This window comes from Haliaeetus leucocephalus, unplaced genomic scaffold, assembly GCF_000737465.1.
Source record: "Haliaeetus leucocephalus isolate CR32 unplaced genomic scaffold, Haliaeetus_leucocephalus-4.0 Scaffold306, whole genome shotgun sequence".
In the NCBI taxonomy this organism is placed as follows: Eukaryota; Metazoa; Chordata; class Aves; order Accipitriformes; family Accipitridae; genus Haliaeetus; species Haliaeetus leucocephalus.
In genome coordinates, this window is record NW_010972742.1 from 9,914,786 (window position 1) to 9,932,757 (window position 17,972).

Genomic DNA, 17,972 nt, shown 5'->3' on the forward strand with positions numbered 1-17,972 from the left:
CGGGAGCCGGGCAGCAAGTAGGGGGGTCCCTGCGGCTGCGTGAGGCGCCCCCCCCGGCGGGGCGGCCGCCGCTGCTCGGCTGAGGCCTGGCGGACGGCGGTGAAAACGAGAAATGCAACCAAAAACAGCCTCACAAAGGAGAAGTGGCCTTTCCCCGTCACGGTTTGACCTTTGCAGGCCCGTACGTCAAAATAGCTGCTACAGAGCAGGGGAAAACAATCCTGATTTGTCCTTCATGAGGTCTGCAGCCAGGCGCCAGGACTGTATCGAGCTGCATCGGTCCAACCCATCGCAGAAACCCCTTTGGCATCTGCCCACCTGTTAGTATAATTATTGAGGCAAAACCTATGTGATTTAGAGCCCCCCAAACCGCTTGGGTCTGTCGACAGACCCCCACGAAACCCGACGTCCGGATGACAGAACAGACGCGCTCCGCTATTCCCAGCCCTGAGCTGCTGCAATGTCCTCAGGTCCGGCATTTCCCCATTTCCCCTCTCCGTGTCCCAGCTGCAGGAGCAACCCCTGCATGGTTTGAGGTGCACGCTGCTCTGCCAGCGGGTGGTTTCTGCGGGAGCGAAGCAGGACTGGCCTGACCACGGCAGGATCTGGCAGCTCCTCCGTAGCTGCCAGATATCCTTAGGCGCTCATGATATATCGCGATATTGGTATAAACTACTGTGACCAGCCCATGGGCATGAGCAATCAGCCAACCACCACAGTGCAAGCAGCCGCTCCATGCATCCCACATGCAGCATTTCTTTGAGACAGGAGGATGCCTGGGGCACCCGTTTTGTTTGCAGCACTGCAGCAAGCTGAACTGCTGTACAAATCCTCACCAGCGAAGTGTGTGAAAGCCTGCCTGTCCTCCCAGGCAGACGTGAGAGCAGGGGGAGGAGGGCTGTCAGCACTCTGGCAATTTAATCTGTGTCCTGGTTGCAAACTAGAGCATTGTCAGCCCAAGTGTAAGCAAACCAAAGAATCACAGAATGGTTTGGGTTGGAAGGGACCTTTGAAGATCACCTAGTGCAATCCCCCTGCCATGGGCAGGGACTTCTTTCACTAGATCAGGTTGCTCTAAGCCCTGTCCAACCTGGCTGTGAACACTTCCAACGATGGGGCTTCCACAACTTCTCTGAGCAACCTGTTTCAGTGTCTCACCATGCTCATCGTAAAAAATTTCTTCCTTACATGCAATCTAAACCTACTCACTTTCAGTTTAAAACCGTTGCCCCTTGTCCTGTCACTACAGGACATCTGCAGATGCATTCTAGTTGCTGATCAGCAAAATCTGAACTGGAGTCTAAAGTCTGCAGGAAGATGAGGGAATTCTGGCACTTTGCTTAAAACAACTCTAAGATGGACAGGTGCGTCTCCAAATACCCCTGCAAGACCAAGGAGGTGTCAGTCCTTTAGTTCTGGAGACAGAGGCCTGGCTGGTGAAGTCCTCTGGTGGGGACAAGATGGCTTTCCAATACATGGTCCAGCTCACACAAACAAAAACATTTCTTTAAAGGAGTTGCACTTTTATTCCTAGACCTAGTCACTGGGACACAGATGAAGACAGCCTGAAAGAAGCACCTCTCCTGAGACTAACACATTTTTCTTCAGAAATTCTGGTTTCAGAGACGTGTCTCTGTGGCACCGGAAAGGAGAAAGCAGGCGCGTGTTTTGTAAAGTCTGAAGGTTGGTTATCTTTCATGGGGAGGCTGTCAAGAAGGGGTGTACAGGCACCTATCCTGACACTGGCCCTCTGGGGGCAAAAGACCCAAGCAGCCCCTGCCATCTCCTACCCACAGCAAAGACCAAACCAGCAGAGTCTCCTGCCGGTGGAAACCCAAATGTGCAGATGTTTTCCTGTCCCAGTGCCACCTGAGAATGAACAAGGAGGCAGAAGCAGTCTGAAGGAACCAGGCAGAGTGCCCACACTCTGCCCCAACCTGATGGACACGTGCTTGCAGGGAAGCACCCCAGGTCCACCCTGGAGCCTTCACATATAAAGTAAACCCAGTGACAAGGAGTTTCCCCACTTCTAATTTTGGCAGCTAGCACTGCCAGGCGCAGAATACCAAACGGATGAGTTTTGCCTGCTTTCTGCTTATTACACAGCTGAGTTAACCCCACATTTCTGTTTACCTCAACCCCATCGCCTGGGGCAGTTTCGAGGTTGCTCTGATGCTTTTGCAAAACTAGCACTGGAACGGGCATGAAGCCGTCGTTTTATTTATTGCATGGAGCGATGGAAGGGAGAAATGCCTGACACATCGCAGCTTGGCCCACGCGTTCCTTGTGGTCCCTGTGGCTTGGGGCTGGGCTGAAGTCAGAGCCTGGCCCTGGCCCCGCCTTTCTCCTCTTTTTAAAGGTTATAAAAAGCAGCCACTGTCAGTTTGCTGCTCTGCTGCTTCCTCTTTTGACTCTTTGTGAAAGGAGAAAGCGCTTCATGTCTTGGCGTGAACTCCTTCCCCCCTGGCTGGTGATCATAGCGGGACTGACGGGCATCGTGCTGCTTTGCGTCTCCACTAAAGATGTGCCCGTTACCCCTTTCAGGACTAAGGTAAGGGCGTCCACCTGCCCAAGGGGTGTCCAAGCCGAGGGTCAAGCGGGGCAGTAAGCAGAGGACCTTCTCCTCGTCTCTCGGGCTGCTTCTTAAGGAGAACCTGCCCATTTCCTTGTGCAAGCCAGGCATTTAAACTGGTGTGTTTTGTTGCTTTTTACATTCATTGCGCTACTGAGTTATTTACTAGCCTGAAACAACAAACTGAGGAGGGGAGGTGACTAGAAGAAGACTGTGAGGATGGGTTGGCATCCTTCAACATGCTGTAGTTTTCAAACTGAAAACAAGCCAACCCCTTTGGCTGGTCAGGGAAATAGAGGCTGGATATGGTCCATGGATCAGCAGAGATGCTCACTGCAGGCTGAGGAGAGGCAGCCCGTGTCAGGAGCTACTCCAGAGCGGCAAGGGACCAGTGCTGTCAGTGGAGGGAAAGAGTTAGGTCACTCTTGAAAGTTGGCAGGAATTTGGCCCTGAACTGCTGCTTCTGTTTTTAAAAAAAATATATAATTATCTTCCATGCCTTCTCCTCTTCTGTCCTCTCTTGATTTTAACCAAAGAGCCAACCTGCTCTATGCAACAGGGTCAGATCTGCCTGGTGACTGGGGCGTTAACACCCATCCACTATGCCTCCTGATGCACCACTGCTGAGGTGAGATCAGTGGCATGGTTTTAATCGAACAGGAGTAGGTTAACCTGTGCATTTAGAGATACTACCCCTCCTCCACACTCCTCTCAGAAACAAAATTGGATTTAAAAAAAACCCTTATTGCTCCATGCTCTATCCTTCCCTGGTGTTGAACTGGGGCAGAAATGCGGTGATCCATTCTCATCCCTTGCACTCCCAGCAGCAGCCTCTCATTTTGTGAAGGAGGAAAAAAAATCCAGGTTTCTCCACCAATACCATTTGTTTCTTCCTCTTCTGCGGCAGCCGACATGTCCCTGCGAGAAATACGAGCTGTCACTTGTGGGGGAGGATGCCAGCAGGCTTGGGCAGGGACCTCCATCCTCCTTCCGCATTTCTGCTCCAGCTCCAGTCCTGGGTGCTGTGTCTGGTGCAGCTGGGAGCTCCCAGGAAGGCTGCAGGCAGCCAGGTAGCTTCGCTCAGAGGTTGCAGCCAGGCTCTGTCTTGTGCTAAAACCCTTCTGATGGTGTTAACATCAACCTCTCAGGAGGTTTCTCCTCCCACTCAGTCACAGCTACAACTATTTCTGTGCAAGATACAGCTTAGACCATGCATTACCACATACCTCCCAGATCTCACAAGTTTCTTTCCTGTCTGTGTAGATGTCCCAGATTGGGGTCATATAATAAGGGGGAGAGGGGGAGACCATAGGCTAGCACTGGGGCTATTTTGAGTGTGGGGATGTCCAGAACAGCCACAGAGAGCAGTGCTGCAGGGTACCCCAGCTGCGTCTCATTTCCTAACCCTCGCATATGAGGTGCAGCTCAGCAAGGCTCGATCAGCAGCAAATAGACCAAGCGCTGGGCTGCATAGAGACTAAGAAAGCCCTTGGCCTCACTGCTAGGCAACAGAACTGTCAGTGGACAAGGTGTTGAGAAATCTCATGTTTGCTGCTGCTGTTTCTGCCAAGACATTGTCTTGGTCTCTGTGGGGCTGCTGCATTGGACAGCGTATGTGCTGGTTGATCCCAGTGTGCTGTGGCTCCTACAGGTCTGGCATGCACCAAGGCAAACCCAGCCTGTGGCACACCATCTCTGCAGTGGGGCATCAAACAGATAAGGGAGTCTCAGGTTCCTCAGAAGTAGGAGCAAGCCACAGCCCTCCAATTCCTGCACAAAAGCCTTAGCAAACCAATCCAGCATCAGTCTGAGTCCCAGAATCATTCAAGAGCCTGTATAGTGCCATCTCCCACTGCTTTAGGACCTGTTTTTCCTGAGCTCCAGGTGGCTTAGCTCTTAGTGGAAGCCCTTTACCTGATTTCAGGAACAGCTACAGAGCATGCCACTGTAGGTCTGCTGAATTTCTGGGTGTTTCTCCACTCCTGCTGCTCCTCATGTATATTCAGAAATGCAGATGGTTCCCTGCAGATCCACATCATCTTCTGGCTTCACCCTTTCTTTGAACATAAAAAACTAACTCAAATACTGCAGTGCAGGCCCGTGGGTTACCCAGAATACCTACATAATGCTGAGTTACCCTACAATAACAAAGCAGCATGCATTCAGTGATGTTTATCTAGAATGTTTTTGGGGTTTTCCAGTATGGCATTGTTGTGGATGCTGGCCCATCCCACACCATCCTGTTCATCTACCAGTGGACCACCACCAAGGCAAACAAGACTGGGGTAATCAGAGAATGCAGTTCCTGTCCTGTGCAAGGTAAGGTGCCTGATTCATGTTTGGTGGTCTGTGGGACTGGCATGGGATGGATGGAAACCCAGAGATCTGTGCGTGGACCATTGCCACAATTTCCTCAGCTCCTGTACCATTTAGCTGTACACTGAAGCAGTGTTGATAGTGAAGCACAAGCTGCTTATTTTCAGCATGAGTCTTCTCAACATGGGCAGATTTAGCCATACACAGCTGGATGTCAGAGCACTTAGCAGTAGCAGGTGACAGGAGTTTTGGCCTGCTGCAGGGAGGGAAGCACACAGGGAGGATGGGGTTCATCCTGATGTCCACATGGATCAGTGGCAGAGCCAAGGCTGCAGATCTTCTCACCCAGGCAGGACATCTAACAGCAACGGAGACAAATCTGGTTGCAGGATGACTCCTCGTATCCTCTGCCTCGTCCTGCAGCTACACCACTTAGTGCCCAGAGTACAGTCAGGACAACAGAGATGCAAAGACTCCAGCCCCCTATGTGGGGTTTGACAGCACAAGCATGAGTTCAGCTTGGTTTTAGGTCTCACATTTTGGAGAATATTAGGGTCTTCTTCACTAGTTTGAATCAGTTTGGCCCTGCCAAAGGCAGCTGAAAGGGCTTCATGCATTAATGCTCAGGGTTTAACTTCCCTCTCAATCTTGCTTTGATGTTGAAGCCTGATTATAGCAGGATTCTGGGAAACCCTGAACCCCCAGTAGCAGTGCTGTAGGAAGGCAGCTGCACAAGAAGCAGGGAAGGGAGTTTGTGCCCTTGCAGATTGTAAGCAATACAAACCACATACAGAAGATGCAATAAGTGTTCCCTGAAACCTTGTATGTGTCCCTTGACTGCTGCCATCTTCACTGGGTTAAGAACAGCAACTGTAGCTCGGTACAGCAGTTTGTCAGCAGCAGCAACAAGAAGTCCAGGCAGGTGTCTCGCCCAGATGTGAGAAGTAGTCCTCTGTCTGCATGGCAGCGTGGTCACAGCCTTTAAGTAGCCATAGGCAAGCTGCAGCTCAGCCCTATACAGGGCCCAGGAAAGCAGAGCACATGGTGAGGGAGTCACACAGCCAGGAAGGCAAGTGGGCCAGAGCATGGGGAAGTGAGGCTCTTCCTGGGTAGTAGTTCAAAACCAGCGTTTAAGAATCCATTAAATCTGCTGGAAAGATGAGTCAATGCTTGCACACAGCTTCTCTCCGCACAGCACCAGCATCCTCTAGAGCAGAGGTGTCTTGCTTGCTGGTGCGGGACTCGGAAGATGGCTCCTCCAACACAAGAGGAAGTGGCTAGAGGAGGGAGGTGACACATCAGCCTCAGCTCTGCCTGCATGGCAGTGTGTCCTTCTGCTATCTTTTATAGCAGCTAAAGCCCCATTTCTTCCTCTGTGGGCTGAGACAGCCTCAGCTGTTGCAGCAGTCACGTGGCTGATATGTGGTCATTTACGGGATGTCTCAGCAGCAGAGCCAGGGTACTTTTAGTGCCATTTGGGATTTACATGCACATGTGTTTTGCTCCCAGTACCATATTTTAGCAGGACGGCTACATGGAGGAACTCCATTCCACCTGCGACAGGTCCTGTCTTTACCCATGCCCTAGGACAGCAACCTCTTGAGTAACAGCTCTCGCACTTCTCCCATATGTTTCCCTAGAAAATTTCATTCTTTCCCCTGGTCCTCAGGTCCAGGAGTCTCCAACTACTCAGATTCTCCTCAGACAGTAGGGAAGAGCTTGGAGCCATGTTTGAACTGGGCCCAGAAGGAGATCCCAGCAGAGCAGCACAGCCAAACACCCCTCTACTTGGGAGCAACCACCAGCAAGAGGCAGATGAAGTGAGTGAATGTTGCAAACCCACACCCAGAGATCAGCACGTGTCATGTGGATCATTCTGTAAATGCATCTCACCCTGTCTGCTCTGCAGTGTTTCATCCCTAATCTGCTAGTCAGGTAAACCTTCTTCAGGTCCCAATGTACTCAAGGGGAGTACGGCATAGCTGTGTCTCCATACTGTCCCCCCAAGCAGCCATGAGGATGATGGTCTTGCTACTGCTACCAGTCTGTGTAAAGTCTTCTTCACAATTAGTGCTTGGCAAAAAAACCCCTGTCAGTCTGGAAGCTAAAGTGTTTTCAGTTTATGTGACAACTCACATGGGCTTTCAGGGATGCTTCTTGTCAGCAGGTTGGAAATGGCAGCGGGAAGATCCACCTTATCATACACACTTTTGTGGACACTGTTCTTAGTCACCTCATTATTGGCACCTTTATCTCCTTTTAGACACTGGGGAAAAGTAAGGTCTGGAGGGGACCAGGTCAGTGGGGCAAGGCCACAGGGTTCCCTCAGTGACAGAGGGTACTAAACTCCCAAATTCTTGAATGGTGGCACAACTGCTCAAATCATCCCTCTGCTGTTCTTGCCCCCGGTGCCATGTGAGGGGAGAGCGAAGTGGCAGCAATGTCATTGTGCCTCTGTGCTACTACCCAAAGTGGGGAGCTCAGCAGAAACCCTGCAGCTGTGCCCCCACTGCAGGCTGCTCCTGGCAGGGTCCTGTAAAAACCAGTGTGTCTTCTTTTTCTTTTCTGTTTAGCCTCACTCATCACCTTGCAGCCCTGACTGTGGCCTTGAAGTCATCCCCCTTTGACTTTCAGGGGGCAAAGATCCTGTCCAGTCCAGACAAGGAAGCATTTGATTGGGTTGCTGTTAACTATGTCCTGGAGAACTTCTTCAAGGTAAAGGACAATCCTGCCTGGGGAGTACAGAACTGAGCTGAGCAACTCCCATTAACAAACAGCCACAGAGACATGTGGAGGGACTGTTAAAACCCTTTACTTTAAACAATGCTTAAGCACAACTTCCATGGCCTTTCAGAGGAGGCAGGTTATATCCAACACCAGCTGGTTGGGGGACATAATGTGAGATGGTTATAACTAGATTGAAGAACCGAAACTCTAATATAGCCTTTCATGGACATGTTCATGCAGTTGCCCTAACAGATGTGAGGTTTTCTGGGCAACACATCCAGGATGCTCACATAGATGACCTTACATAGCCTAGCCCAGAATGTCAACAAGAACTCCACTGCTCTGAGTCCCTGCAGCTCTAGCTCAGCATCACTGTCAAATAGGCACTGCTGCTGTCTGTGGGGTGCTGTGGGATTGCCACTGGAGTCCAGCTGTCCCACAGGACATCCTGTGGATGGTGGACAGAGAAGCAGAGTCTTTTGCTGCCAAAGCAAAAGCCCATCAAATTTCCTTTCATTGAGATGCTAGTGAGAGTATAGCTGGGTGTCCCCAGCATAGAGGCCTGGTCTGTATTCAGAAGGCACTTGCTAAACAAAAAGAATACATTTAAGTTTCCTTGCTCAACCCATAGCTTCTCAAACCAAAGGGTCTCAAAAAGAACTCAAAGTGCAAGAAAAAGGTGGGTTAGACTGAGTTTTTCCACATCAGGGAAGTGAAAAGCAGTTCTGATAACCAGCAGCAAGCATGTACTGGTTAGGGAATTGCTAGCCCTGCTGGCAGCAACACAGCCTCCCCCAGCCAGGGACAGAGTGCTTACACCCACATAAACTTCCCTGCCTGTACTGCTAACTTCAGCATTGTCAAAATCAGTTCTGCAAGACTGCAGGAGATGAAACCACAGTGTTCTTCTGACAGGAGGATCACTTTAGCATCAAGGAAGCACCTGAAGCCCATACCTGCCCACCTGGAAACCCCCCTCCCATTCCCTACCACCACCACCGTCTCCTCTCTCCCCTGCTCCTACCTGCTGAGACCACTGCTTCGAACAGCAGTGGACATCCAGGATGGTGAGCCCTGTTTGCTCTTGCTGGCTGTGGGGAACTCTCTGAGCAGATGGCATTGCTTGTACAATGGCTCCTTTGCTCCCTCCAAAGCCACCAATTCAGCATCTGTATGTCCTGTGGACAAAAAAAAAAAAAAAAAAAGTTGGGCTGTACTGCACCAGAAAGCTGCTTTCACTCTGTGCACTAATGCTTGCATTTGACTGCAACCCAGATGTAGAAGTCTTAAGAACTTACCTCTCTGGTTCTTTTTGGGTCAGTACGACTGGCGAGGACAGTTGGTCCCCTCTGAAAAGGGGATGGCAGGAGTCCTGTCTGTGGGAGGAACCTCAATACAGCTCACTTCCAAGGTAGAAGAGAACCAGGCACCAGAAGAGGGAGTGAGGCTGCAGCTGTATGGGCAGATGCACAACGTGTACACTCGTCACTGCCCCTGCCATGGCACAGACCAGCTCCGCAGTAGACTACTTTCTATGCTCATTCAAGTGAGTATCTGCCAGAAGGACATTTGCAAGGTTCCTGGATATGGTATCACTAAATGGCAGTTACACAAGGTGTAGCTTCTAATGGGCAAAATGTCAATCACTGTCTTTAACAGAGGGTATTTGCATATATCTAAAAAAGCCCAGTGCATTTGTAAAACATAGTCTCTATGCCCAAATCAATGCCCTCCAAGCAGACATGCAAGCACCCATTCAAGAGTTTCCTACTTGCAGGCTCTATTTGGCTCCTTATTTAATACACATGAGCACAAAATTGCTCTCCAGAGGTGCTAAGATAATTTTCAGGCTGAAGGGAGGCAAAGACTTCCCTTGGCTCCTCAGAACTGCTCCTCCACCCTAGAAGGGGAAGCTAAACAACAGCACCCAGAAACCAACTGGGACCTTCCATTTGGGGTATTTCCTTTGCTGTCTTTAACCCTGTAGCAGCTTTAAAAGAACAATATTTCATTTTGAAAACATGGTGGTTTTTCTTCCAAACTTTATTTCACATGGGGGGGACAGGATCTGATGCAAACTCAGGAATCATTTTAGTCTCCACCAAAACTAAGTTTTTCAGAAATAAACTACTCACTGCCCATCTGCTTGCCTCCCTATAAACCACACCTCCCCTTAGTTGAGATCTGAACGTCCCACATGCAGACCCACTTCACCACAGTTATATTTGGGAATTCCTAGAGATAAGAAACACTGATTCTTAAGGGGTTGAGCCATTTGGAAGGCAGACCAGAACAGCCTCTTTCTTGCAACTAGAAAGAGTACAGGATTCACTGAAAATGTATTTCTGGTCTAAGGGAGAGCAGGTAGGGCTGGGACTCCTCAGCCTCCCACAGCAGGTCCAGTTATTGCAGCTTGCCCTGAACTCAGGAGCTGGGAGCCTGCTGCATCAGTCTGGGCCTTGCAGTTGGCTACCTGAGATAAGGTTTGGCAAACTTTTTGCAGCCTGCCTGCTCAATTACAATACTGTGGTGCCAGAGGCAAACTGTTCTTCACCGTGTTACATTTTGTCTTCCTTTGTGAAACTCTGGGATGCCAACCTCCTCTCTTGTTGCCTCTGTCCTTGTTTTATTCTGCTCTAGGATCAGAGAAGTGCTAAAACTGTGTCTAATCCCTGCTGGCCCCTCACCTACTCCCGGGAAGTGCAGTGGCAATCAGTGCATACTGGGCCTTGTGCTCTCAGTGATGACGCATTGGACATCCCTGGCGCTGAGGAGGTCTTCAACATCACTGGCTCCAGCAATCCCACTGCCTGCATAAGGCTTGTGCAAAGCCTGCTCAACTCTTCTTCTTCCTGCAGCTTCTTCAAGCATTCCCTCAGCAGTGTTTTCAAGCCCCTCCGGACCAGGTTCCTGGTGGGTTCTCATTTACACTGGGGTAGGCAACTAGTACAGAGAACCCATGAAATGGGACCAGTTTGATCATTAATAAATACAGTGGGAACAGCCATGCTGTGCCCTCTGCTAGCCAAGAGAGCCAATGCCCTGGCTAATGCTGTACACATGCACTCCTGCCCTCTCCCCCTCATTGGCACATAGCTGTTCAAATATAGACCACAGGCTTCCCACCAATGACTGTGGTAGGTCTTTCTTCATCCATGCTTCAGCAATGTCTGCTTGTGAGACAAAGTTTGGGCATCCACAGAGCCAGCAGGGATAGGACAGCCAGGAGTTGCATGCTGAGCAGGTCTTCCCCCACAAGGTCTGTGGTAAAACTGAAGATCCTGTGCCACTCCCTTAGCAAACATCTGGGCATGCTCCACCACAAACATGCTTATATCTAAGACCCTAGATTTAGCATCCAAAGTCATTGGGTTAAGCCAGGACCAGCTCAAGATCCTAGGACAAACTGAGTGCATTTCAGAGGGAAGAATTACAGAAATTTCCCCACCTCCCTGCTCCTGAGAGCCTCCCATGGACATGGTGCCAAGGAACCTAAGGACCGGTCTACTTAGCCAGGCCAGGAAGGCTGCTGCACACAAGCTAGAAACAGTCCTGTTTCCATCTCCAGAGAGTAGCAGATCTGCTTGTCTTCCTTGCACCCATCAGAGGCACTGTAAGCCCTAACACAGGCACGCAGAAAGGGCACCCTGGCAATGCACCCCACAGCTACTGCCACTTACTTTCCTATAGGCACTGTATGCAATGCAGGGCACAGTCCAACCTGATGATTATTTCTCCTGCTGTTGTAGGTGATTTCTGAGGCCATGGACTTCATGAGAGAAACTGTACCCTCTCCTGACTTGGGTCAGGCAGTCAACAGGCTTTGTGGGATGTCCATCAAAGAGGTAACTGTGGAATAACTTAGTGTGCAGGGAGAGTGGGAAGCAAGGAACAGTCTGTTTTAAAAGCCCATGGGGCTCAGACTGACAGAGCCATAATTTACTGGCTCCCTCAGGGAAAAAATTAGTATTTGCCTGGTTTGGGGGGTTTTTTTATTATTTGTTTGTTTTTACTTTGAGGAAACAGGCTCCACTTATTTTCCTTCCTCTCAAATCCCAGCTGCTGCTGGTAACACCTGGACTTAAATGAAAAGCCACAAGTACCTTTTACTGCATATTAAGGAGTAAACAGGAAGGCTGTCCACTCAGTCCTGTACATCACCTTGGTCTTCCTGTTATCCTCCTCTCCTTAAGAGCAAGGAACACATCCACTCAGGCTCCAGGGTCTTTCACATTTCACCTGGGCCCATGGAGACCACGCCAGGGGGAATTTATAAGTTCTTTCTCTCAGTTGGTGGCTTATGAGGTCACCCTCATTTGCACCTACACTGACCAAGCATTCAAATTGGACAATTTCTACAGGGTTTGCTAACAGGGTAGCAAAGCCCATAAGCAGTTCCCTAAAGCTTTCCCTTCTGTATAGAAGATCTTGTTAATGCTCCTATTGAGAGAAAGGGTGCAGCATTAGCTCAACCTAATTAGAGAGCAGAGAATCATACCAAGCAGTTCACCTGCAAGGCAACTGTAGGACACGTGGCTGCCAGTCCTGCTGCTCTTGGAACTGCCTGGTCTTTAATAAGATGGGTACAAAGGCATTAAGAGATGACATTTGTTCCCAGACCACAGCCCAGTGGGTACAGGAAACATGGTTTCAGTCTGCACAGACACAAACCCCTCCTCCAGTCCCACAGTCAGTCCCACAGCAGAAAAGAAAAGTTACAGGAGGCCTGAAATTCAGCTACTGAATATTTACTTCTTGTATTTTTTTCCCCATCTTCTTTTGGAAATGACACCAGCTGGTTAAGGAGTCCCAAAAAAGCCTGGATACACTTGTTGATTACTGTATTGTGTCTGCCTTCATCTTTCATCTCAGTACAAAGGGATACACATTTGACTTTGATGGGTCTATCTGGACTGCATTCCAGAAGAAGGTCAGTTACCTATATTGTGGTATTTCTAATTACAAGGGAGGGTTGGTTTCAGTAAAGCCAGCCTGTCCCCACTCCTACAAGCCCTAACCAGCTGGGTTTCTCCAGCAAGATGTTTTTGCAAAATAAAGTCACAGTTGTGATATGCAAGAAAACTAGTGTCAGAGAGCTAGAGATTACACTTGTCCCCACTGAAAAATAGATGGGTCAAAAGCCTTTTCTGGAGCAATACCATCTTTAAGAGTCTGTGCCCAGTAAGGAAGGAAGTATGGCTTGATCACCACTTAATGCTAAGGACAAACTACTGATAATGTTTCCTGAGCCAAAACACGCTGCCCTACCTCTCTGCAATCACCTTCATGCTAGTGAGGGTTTATAACTGGCTCATAAGGTCTGAAATTGCTTCAGGATCTGGAGCTCCTAAGGAAGATTTGATTCAGGTCCTCCCCTTCACAAAAGAAAACAAAGCCTATTCCCAGACCTCTTCACAACTCACCAGCAAAGGCATGGTCCCATTGAGCAGGGCCACGTTGTGATAGCAGTTCAGTCAGCTATGTGGTGATAATCAGACTAAGGCAAGGTAATGAGGTAGGTCCAGGGTCCATCCAGGGAACCCAGCCTGGAAAGCCAGAGACAAGCAATCTATAACATGTGCCTGAGATTCAACCAGGCAACAGGGCCAGAGACAGAACTACCCACAATGTAGACCTGAGGTCCACCCAGGAAAACCAGTCAGTAAGCAGAAAGAACACACAAGCACAGCACAGCTCAGGAAAAAAAAGTAACTGCCCAGGCCAGAGCTTAAATGGAGCTCCCAGGCCCATGGGCAGAGGGCGTAGGTAGATGTCCCAGGTGAGACTGGTCAGGGCAATTAAGGCCTATTAGTGCACTCTGGGCACCGACAGTGGGAGAGCTCCTCATTTCAAGTCTAATCCTTGTATCAGTCTCAAACAAAGTACAGGAGGTCTTGGGCATGTGCACAGAAACACAGCTGGATCCAGACTATCTCCTTCTCTTCTGACCTCTCCTCCTCTTTTATTTCAATAGATGGGTGATACATCATCCGGCTGGACTCTTGGGTACCTGCTGAGTCTGACCAACACCATCCCCCAGGACAGCCCAAGCTTCCTCAAGGGGATTGAACCTGGGGTCTGGTCTTTGCTCCTTATCGTCTTTGTCATGCTGCTCACCGGCTCTTTCATGCGCATCTCATACCGAGTGATGGTCAAGGAAAACAGCTTCAATAACAGGAACAGCAGTGTTTTTGATGACAACTGACAGTTATTCTGGGACTCAATACTCTTGCCAGAGGGCAGTTAATAGGGTACATACAGAAATCACACAGGTGTAAGTCACTGGAGGTTGCGAGTGATTTTCCTGCAGGACTCCCAGAGCCTCAGTGCCTTATTTCAACTTGCTAGCACTTCCACTACTGTACTGAGACAACAGATCCTGCTCCGCAGGAAACCTATGATTCCTGGTGGATGGCAAGCTATTCGTTCTCCAAATGAGAGCAGCCTGCACTGATCTTGCTTGGGCTACAGCTGAGATTACTCATGTCAACCTAATGAAATAATGCCTCTGAGCAGGCAGGCCCTGAGCTATTGTAAAGTTAATATGGAATAATCCTGTCTAATCAGGAGACGTTGTGCCTGAAAAAAGAGCTCTGCCCTCTTCTGTGCCCACAAGAGAGACAATACCTGCAGTATTGTCATTAGTGAAGAATGGAACAGCATTAAAAATATAGTCTGAATATAACTGCCAACTTGCTTCCATGTTCAAGGGAAAAAGCAGGTATTTTCTCCCTGCTACTATTGATCTGTCTGTTCTTCCACCTCAGTGACAGCATCCATGTATCCCTTCCAGCAAATGCTCTTGCTGACCAAGAATCCTTCAAAAGCAATGCTTTTCAGTCTTGGTCTCTACAAAATGTGCAGAGCATCAAAGGAGAAACAAAGGGCACAGACACACAGCTGAGTTCCTGTCTCTCAGCTGAGTCATGGCAACTCAGGGTTAAAATTGTCAATTTAAACTCTTTAACCAGGACTTAAATTAACACATTTAATTTCACATCAGCTAAAAGAGGGTACATGCTGGGCTAAGGTTCACCAGTTTGTTCATTCACACTGAACTGCTTGTCTCACTGACTCTGAAAGTGAAGTTATCTCATCTAACATTGTCCTTTAGACAAGAGCAGACCCAGGAACAGAAGCTTTCCTAATTGTCAGTCCAATTACTCTCATATTAGACTGTGACCAGAGTTACTTTATAATCCAGTACTCAGGATTCCTCTGGGACTTGGCAGTCCTTCCAGCTCCTCTGGTCTGCTCTGCTCATCTAAAACATGAGGTGCTGTACAAATTCTCTGTGTTGTTGTGAAGAAAAGGGATCGAATCAGACAAACACTGTCCTTGGACTAAAGTGTTTAGAGTTCACTTCTTGGATTGCTTCAGAGAGTTAAACACACAGGCTGTTAAAAGCCTAAGGGACGAGTGTCTCCAATGCTTTTCAGACCACTTTAAACAGAAATTAAAATGCTCACAGATGCAGTGATGTGCCTTGCAGGATTTTTAAAGCTACCATGGCACCCAAATCCTTTCAAATCTGATTATTAATCCCTTGTGCTCCCAACTCATATATAGGACATACCCCCTCCCCTATAATATTGGGGTATTCATAAATGTTCAGGCCAATTAATGAAGGTTTGGAACCTGTCAGTCAAGTTTGGAGGGGTGTGGAAACAGATTTAAACAAGCTTCATATTCATTTCTTTGAGTTGCACATTAGATATTTTTAATTATATCATGTTATTAAAGATGTTTTAATAGACTGTCTGTGTTATTCTTGGCAAGAGATCAAAGCGGGGGTTTTATTGTGAACACAGAGTGTTTCAGTGAGGAGGATGGGGGATGCTGATTTTGCCTCTGTTTACTCAAGGGCTGTTATGCTGTGTACTTTCGGGGTACACAATGAGAACCCTTGAAGGCACTTTCTTCCCAGTGGCAGGCAGGCAGAAAATTACTTCAGGTAATCTGGTTGCTGGTATTTAGTTGATGAGAGATGTGTCTACATCTTTGATGTGTTCTTTGCTCAAACCATCTGAAGAAGGTAGGAGGGATTCAGGCAAGCCTGCATAGAAAAAAAAAGAGAGGTTATCAGGGAGTCAGCGATATCGGGGAAATTCCTGAGACTTCATTCCTCCCGCATCTGGAAATGCAATCATTAAACACTGGCTCTGTGACCTGTCAGCACATATGAGAACTGTGGGATTCCTGCCTGAGATTTGCAACCTGCCCAAGAAGAGTCCTACCACTGTCAGAAATGGAAATAAGCCAGTGAGATGCCAGGAACCCCAGGACTCCAGCTGTTCTGGCCTGCTCAGTCATTACACCTTCTTGATTTTGAATACTAGATTACAGGGTCCAAGAGAAAAGGACATTGGCTGGAACTTCCCCAAGCTCTTGGTTAGAAGCTTTGGGACTTCCATTCAGATAATAAGTGAGCAATTAGGCAAGAAGCTCAGCATGTCCTCCTGACACTTTACTTGTGCCTTGCACATGCCACTGAGCTGTATTGGGTGATGGCATGTACACATGGCCTAATTTGCCCCATTAAATCCATGACACTTGAGCCACCATTTGACACTGAGCCACCGCTCCGTGATGTGAAGACAACCCACAAACACTTGATTTAGAGCAGATCCTAAACTCTTGAGCTAAAAGCTGCAAAGGCACAGTGAGACATTTCAATGGCTGAAGTTCTTTCCCCAGTGGTCCACACACTACAGGCGGCAGCTCTGCTCCCTCCTTTCCCATCATTCCTTCCAAATACTGCCAGTGCTGTCTTCTCCTGCAGGCAGGTCACGGGGGCAGGCGGGACAGGCAGACTGTGCTGCCCATCCCAAGCTGCAGCCCCAGCAGCTAGGGTTACCGGGTGAACCAGGCTTGGAATGGGCAGTATTGACGGTGTGTACCATTCTCTATCCGGCAGAAAAAAACCCGCTTATAGATGTATTACTAGATGATGAGCTAGACTTGTATGCTAAAAGCCCTGAAGTGTGCTTTTAGTCACAAAAAAGGCAAAAAATAACAAAATCGGGAACTTATGAGAAGAATGGAAACTAACAAAAGTAACATATTCCTTTCTCCCAACTCTCTATACAAGCAGCTCCTTCATGTCAGCAGTACATAAATTTGCAGAATTAATCCCCAGATTACCTGGACAACAGAAATCTACTTAAAAGGAGATTCTAGATTAACTCACTTTGAAACGAAGATGCTTGCAGCCCTTTGGCTACAATGCAATTGTAGAAATGATGAATAACAAGGATTTTCTAACTGTCCCTAAATTCTTTAAGTTTATGCATAGCTCTCTCGCTTCTCAGTCAGGCTGACCCATGGGAGAGCTCTTCTGGAAGATAATGTCTGCTCACATGTAATTGCAGTTCTGCTGCTGTCACTAAGTATCAATAAGAGGGAAATCAAAAGTATTAGATATAAAAATTGACACCAGAAAGCACTTTCTCTATCTTAGCTCCAGAAACTCGTAAGTTGGCTGACCTGCTGCTGGCTAGAGTGGCCTAAATTTCATTTCAGCATGTTTGTAGGAGTATGTTAGTTCCTGTCTTTCTTCCAATTTATACCATTTCCAAAGCGTCATGGATTCCCAAACAGTACATCCCATCTGGGTTGTACCAATGAATTTCCATGAAAATTGAGAGAAATAACGGATTACTGCCTGCAGTCCCGTTTTGCAGTATGAAATTCACCACCACAGGACCAGAGTTGTTTCTTTCTTCCTGTTCTGATGCACCCAGGCTCCCTGCAGTTGTAGGAGAGACACCTAACCTCCCTCTCGGTACCTGGCTGTACCCGAGGCAGGGCTGTAGATAAGTGCTGCTTTTTGAGATACAGGTATTTCACAGGACATTTATGGATTAATTAGTTCACCAGGATTTCACAGAGCTGGACTCTCTAGCAGGTGCTGTCACAGACTTCCTAGCTTATCTTGGCAAGTCGTGAGAATGTCATGCATACTTCAAGGACTCTGCAAAAGTTGTCATGTGGCTGAGCTCCAGCTTCCCATTAGTAATGCAGTGATTGTAACTCCTCCTCCCCTTGAGATACTGTGCTGCCTGTGGAGGTATCTAGTTCAATGGTTAAGGGAAGGCCTCTGGAACAGCAAGTTTAGAAACAATGTACAGCACCAGGCACTGCAGTACTTGCACTCATTTCAGTTGTTTGGGGCTGTTATAATAAACAATAATGAAATAACTTGAAATCCACAGACACTGGAGGAGCAAATGCAGCACAACATGAGAGGAGTGCCTTTTAGGATGGCTGGATTTAAAGACTGATCAGTACATTTTTATTTTGTTCTTGTACCATGCCTATGATCGTGTGCCTGAGTACCTTCCAGAGTAGTAGGAAG

The 17,972-nt window shown here is 48.2% G+C and overlaps 1 protein-coding gene across 1 annotated transcript; it reads left to right on the plus strand.

The window, feature by feature from the left end:
• Positions 1-2,433: 2,433 nt before the first annotated feature.
• Positions 2,434-14,763, plus strand: LOC104833978 (ectonucleoside triphosphate diphosphohydrolase 2-like). The gene is made up of 9 exons (XM_010571038.1): positions 2,434-2,551; positions 4,774-4,891; positions 6,558-6,708; positions 7,462-7,603; positions 8,937-9,161; positions 10,256-10,528; positions 11,365-11,460; positions 12,411-12,545; positions 13,590-14,763. The coding sequence occupies exons 1-9, from the start codon at positions 2,438-2,440 to the stop codon at positions 13,818-13,820; spliced, it is 1,485 nt and encodes a 494-aa protein (XP_010569340.1). The 5' UTR covers positions 2,434-2,437; the 3' UTR covers positions 13,821-14,763.
• Positions 14,764-17,972: the final 3,209 nt, after the last annotated feature.

Excerpts from the sequence above, each read along its gene's own strand:
- LOC104833978 (XM_010571038.1), top strand. The coding sequence starts at position 2,438 with ATGTCTTGGCGTGAACTCCTTCCCCCCTGGCTGGTGATCATAGCGGGA. Across the intron at positions 9,162-10,255 it reads TACTTTCTATGCTCATTCAA|GATCAGAGAAGTGCTAAAAC; the intron begins GTGAGTATCTGC and ends ATTCTGCTCTAG. Across the intron at positions 10,529-11,364 it reads CCCTCCGGACCAGGTTCCTG|GTGATTTCTGAGGCCATGGA; the intron begins GTGGGTTCTCAT and ends CTGCTGTTGTAG.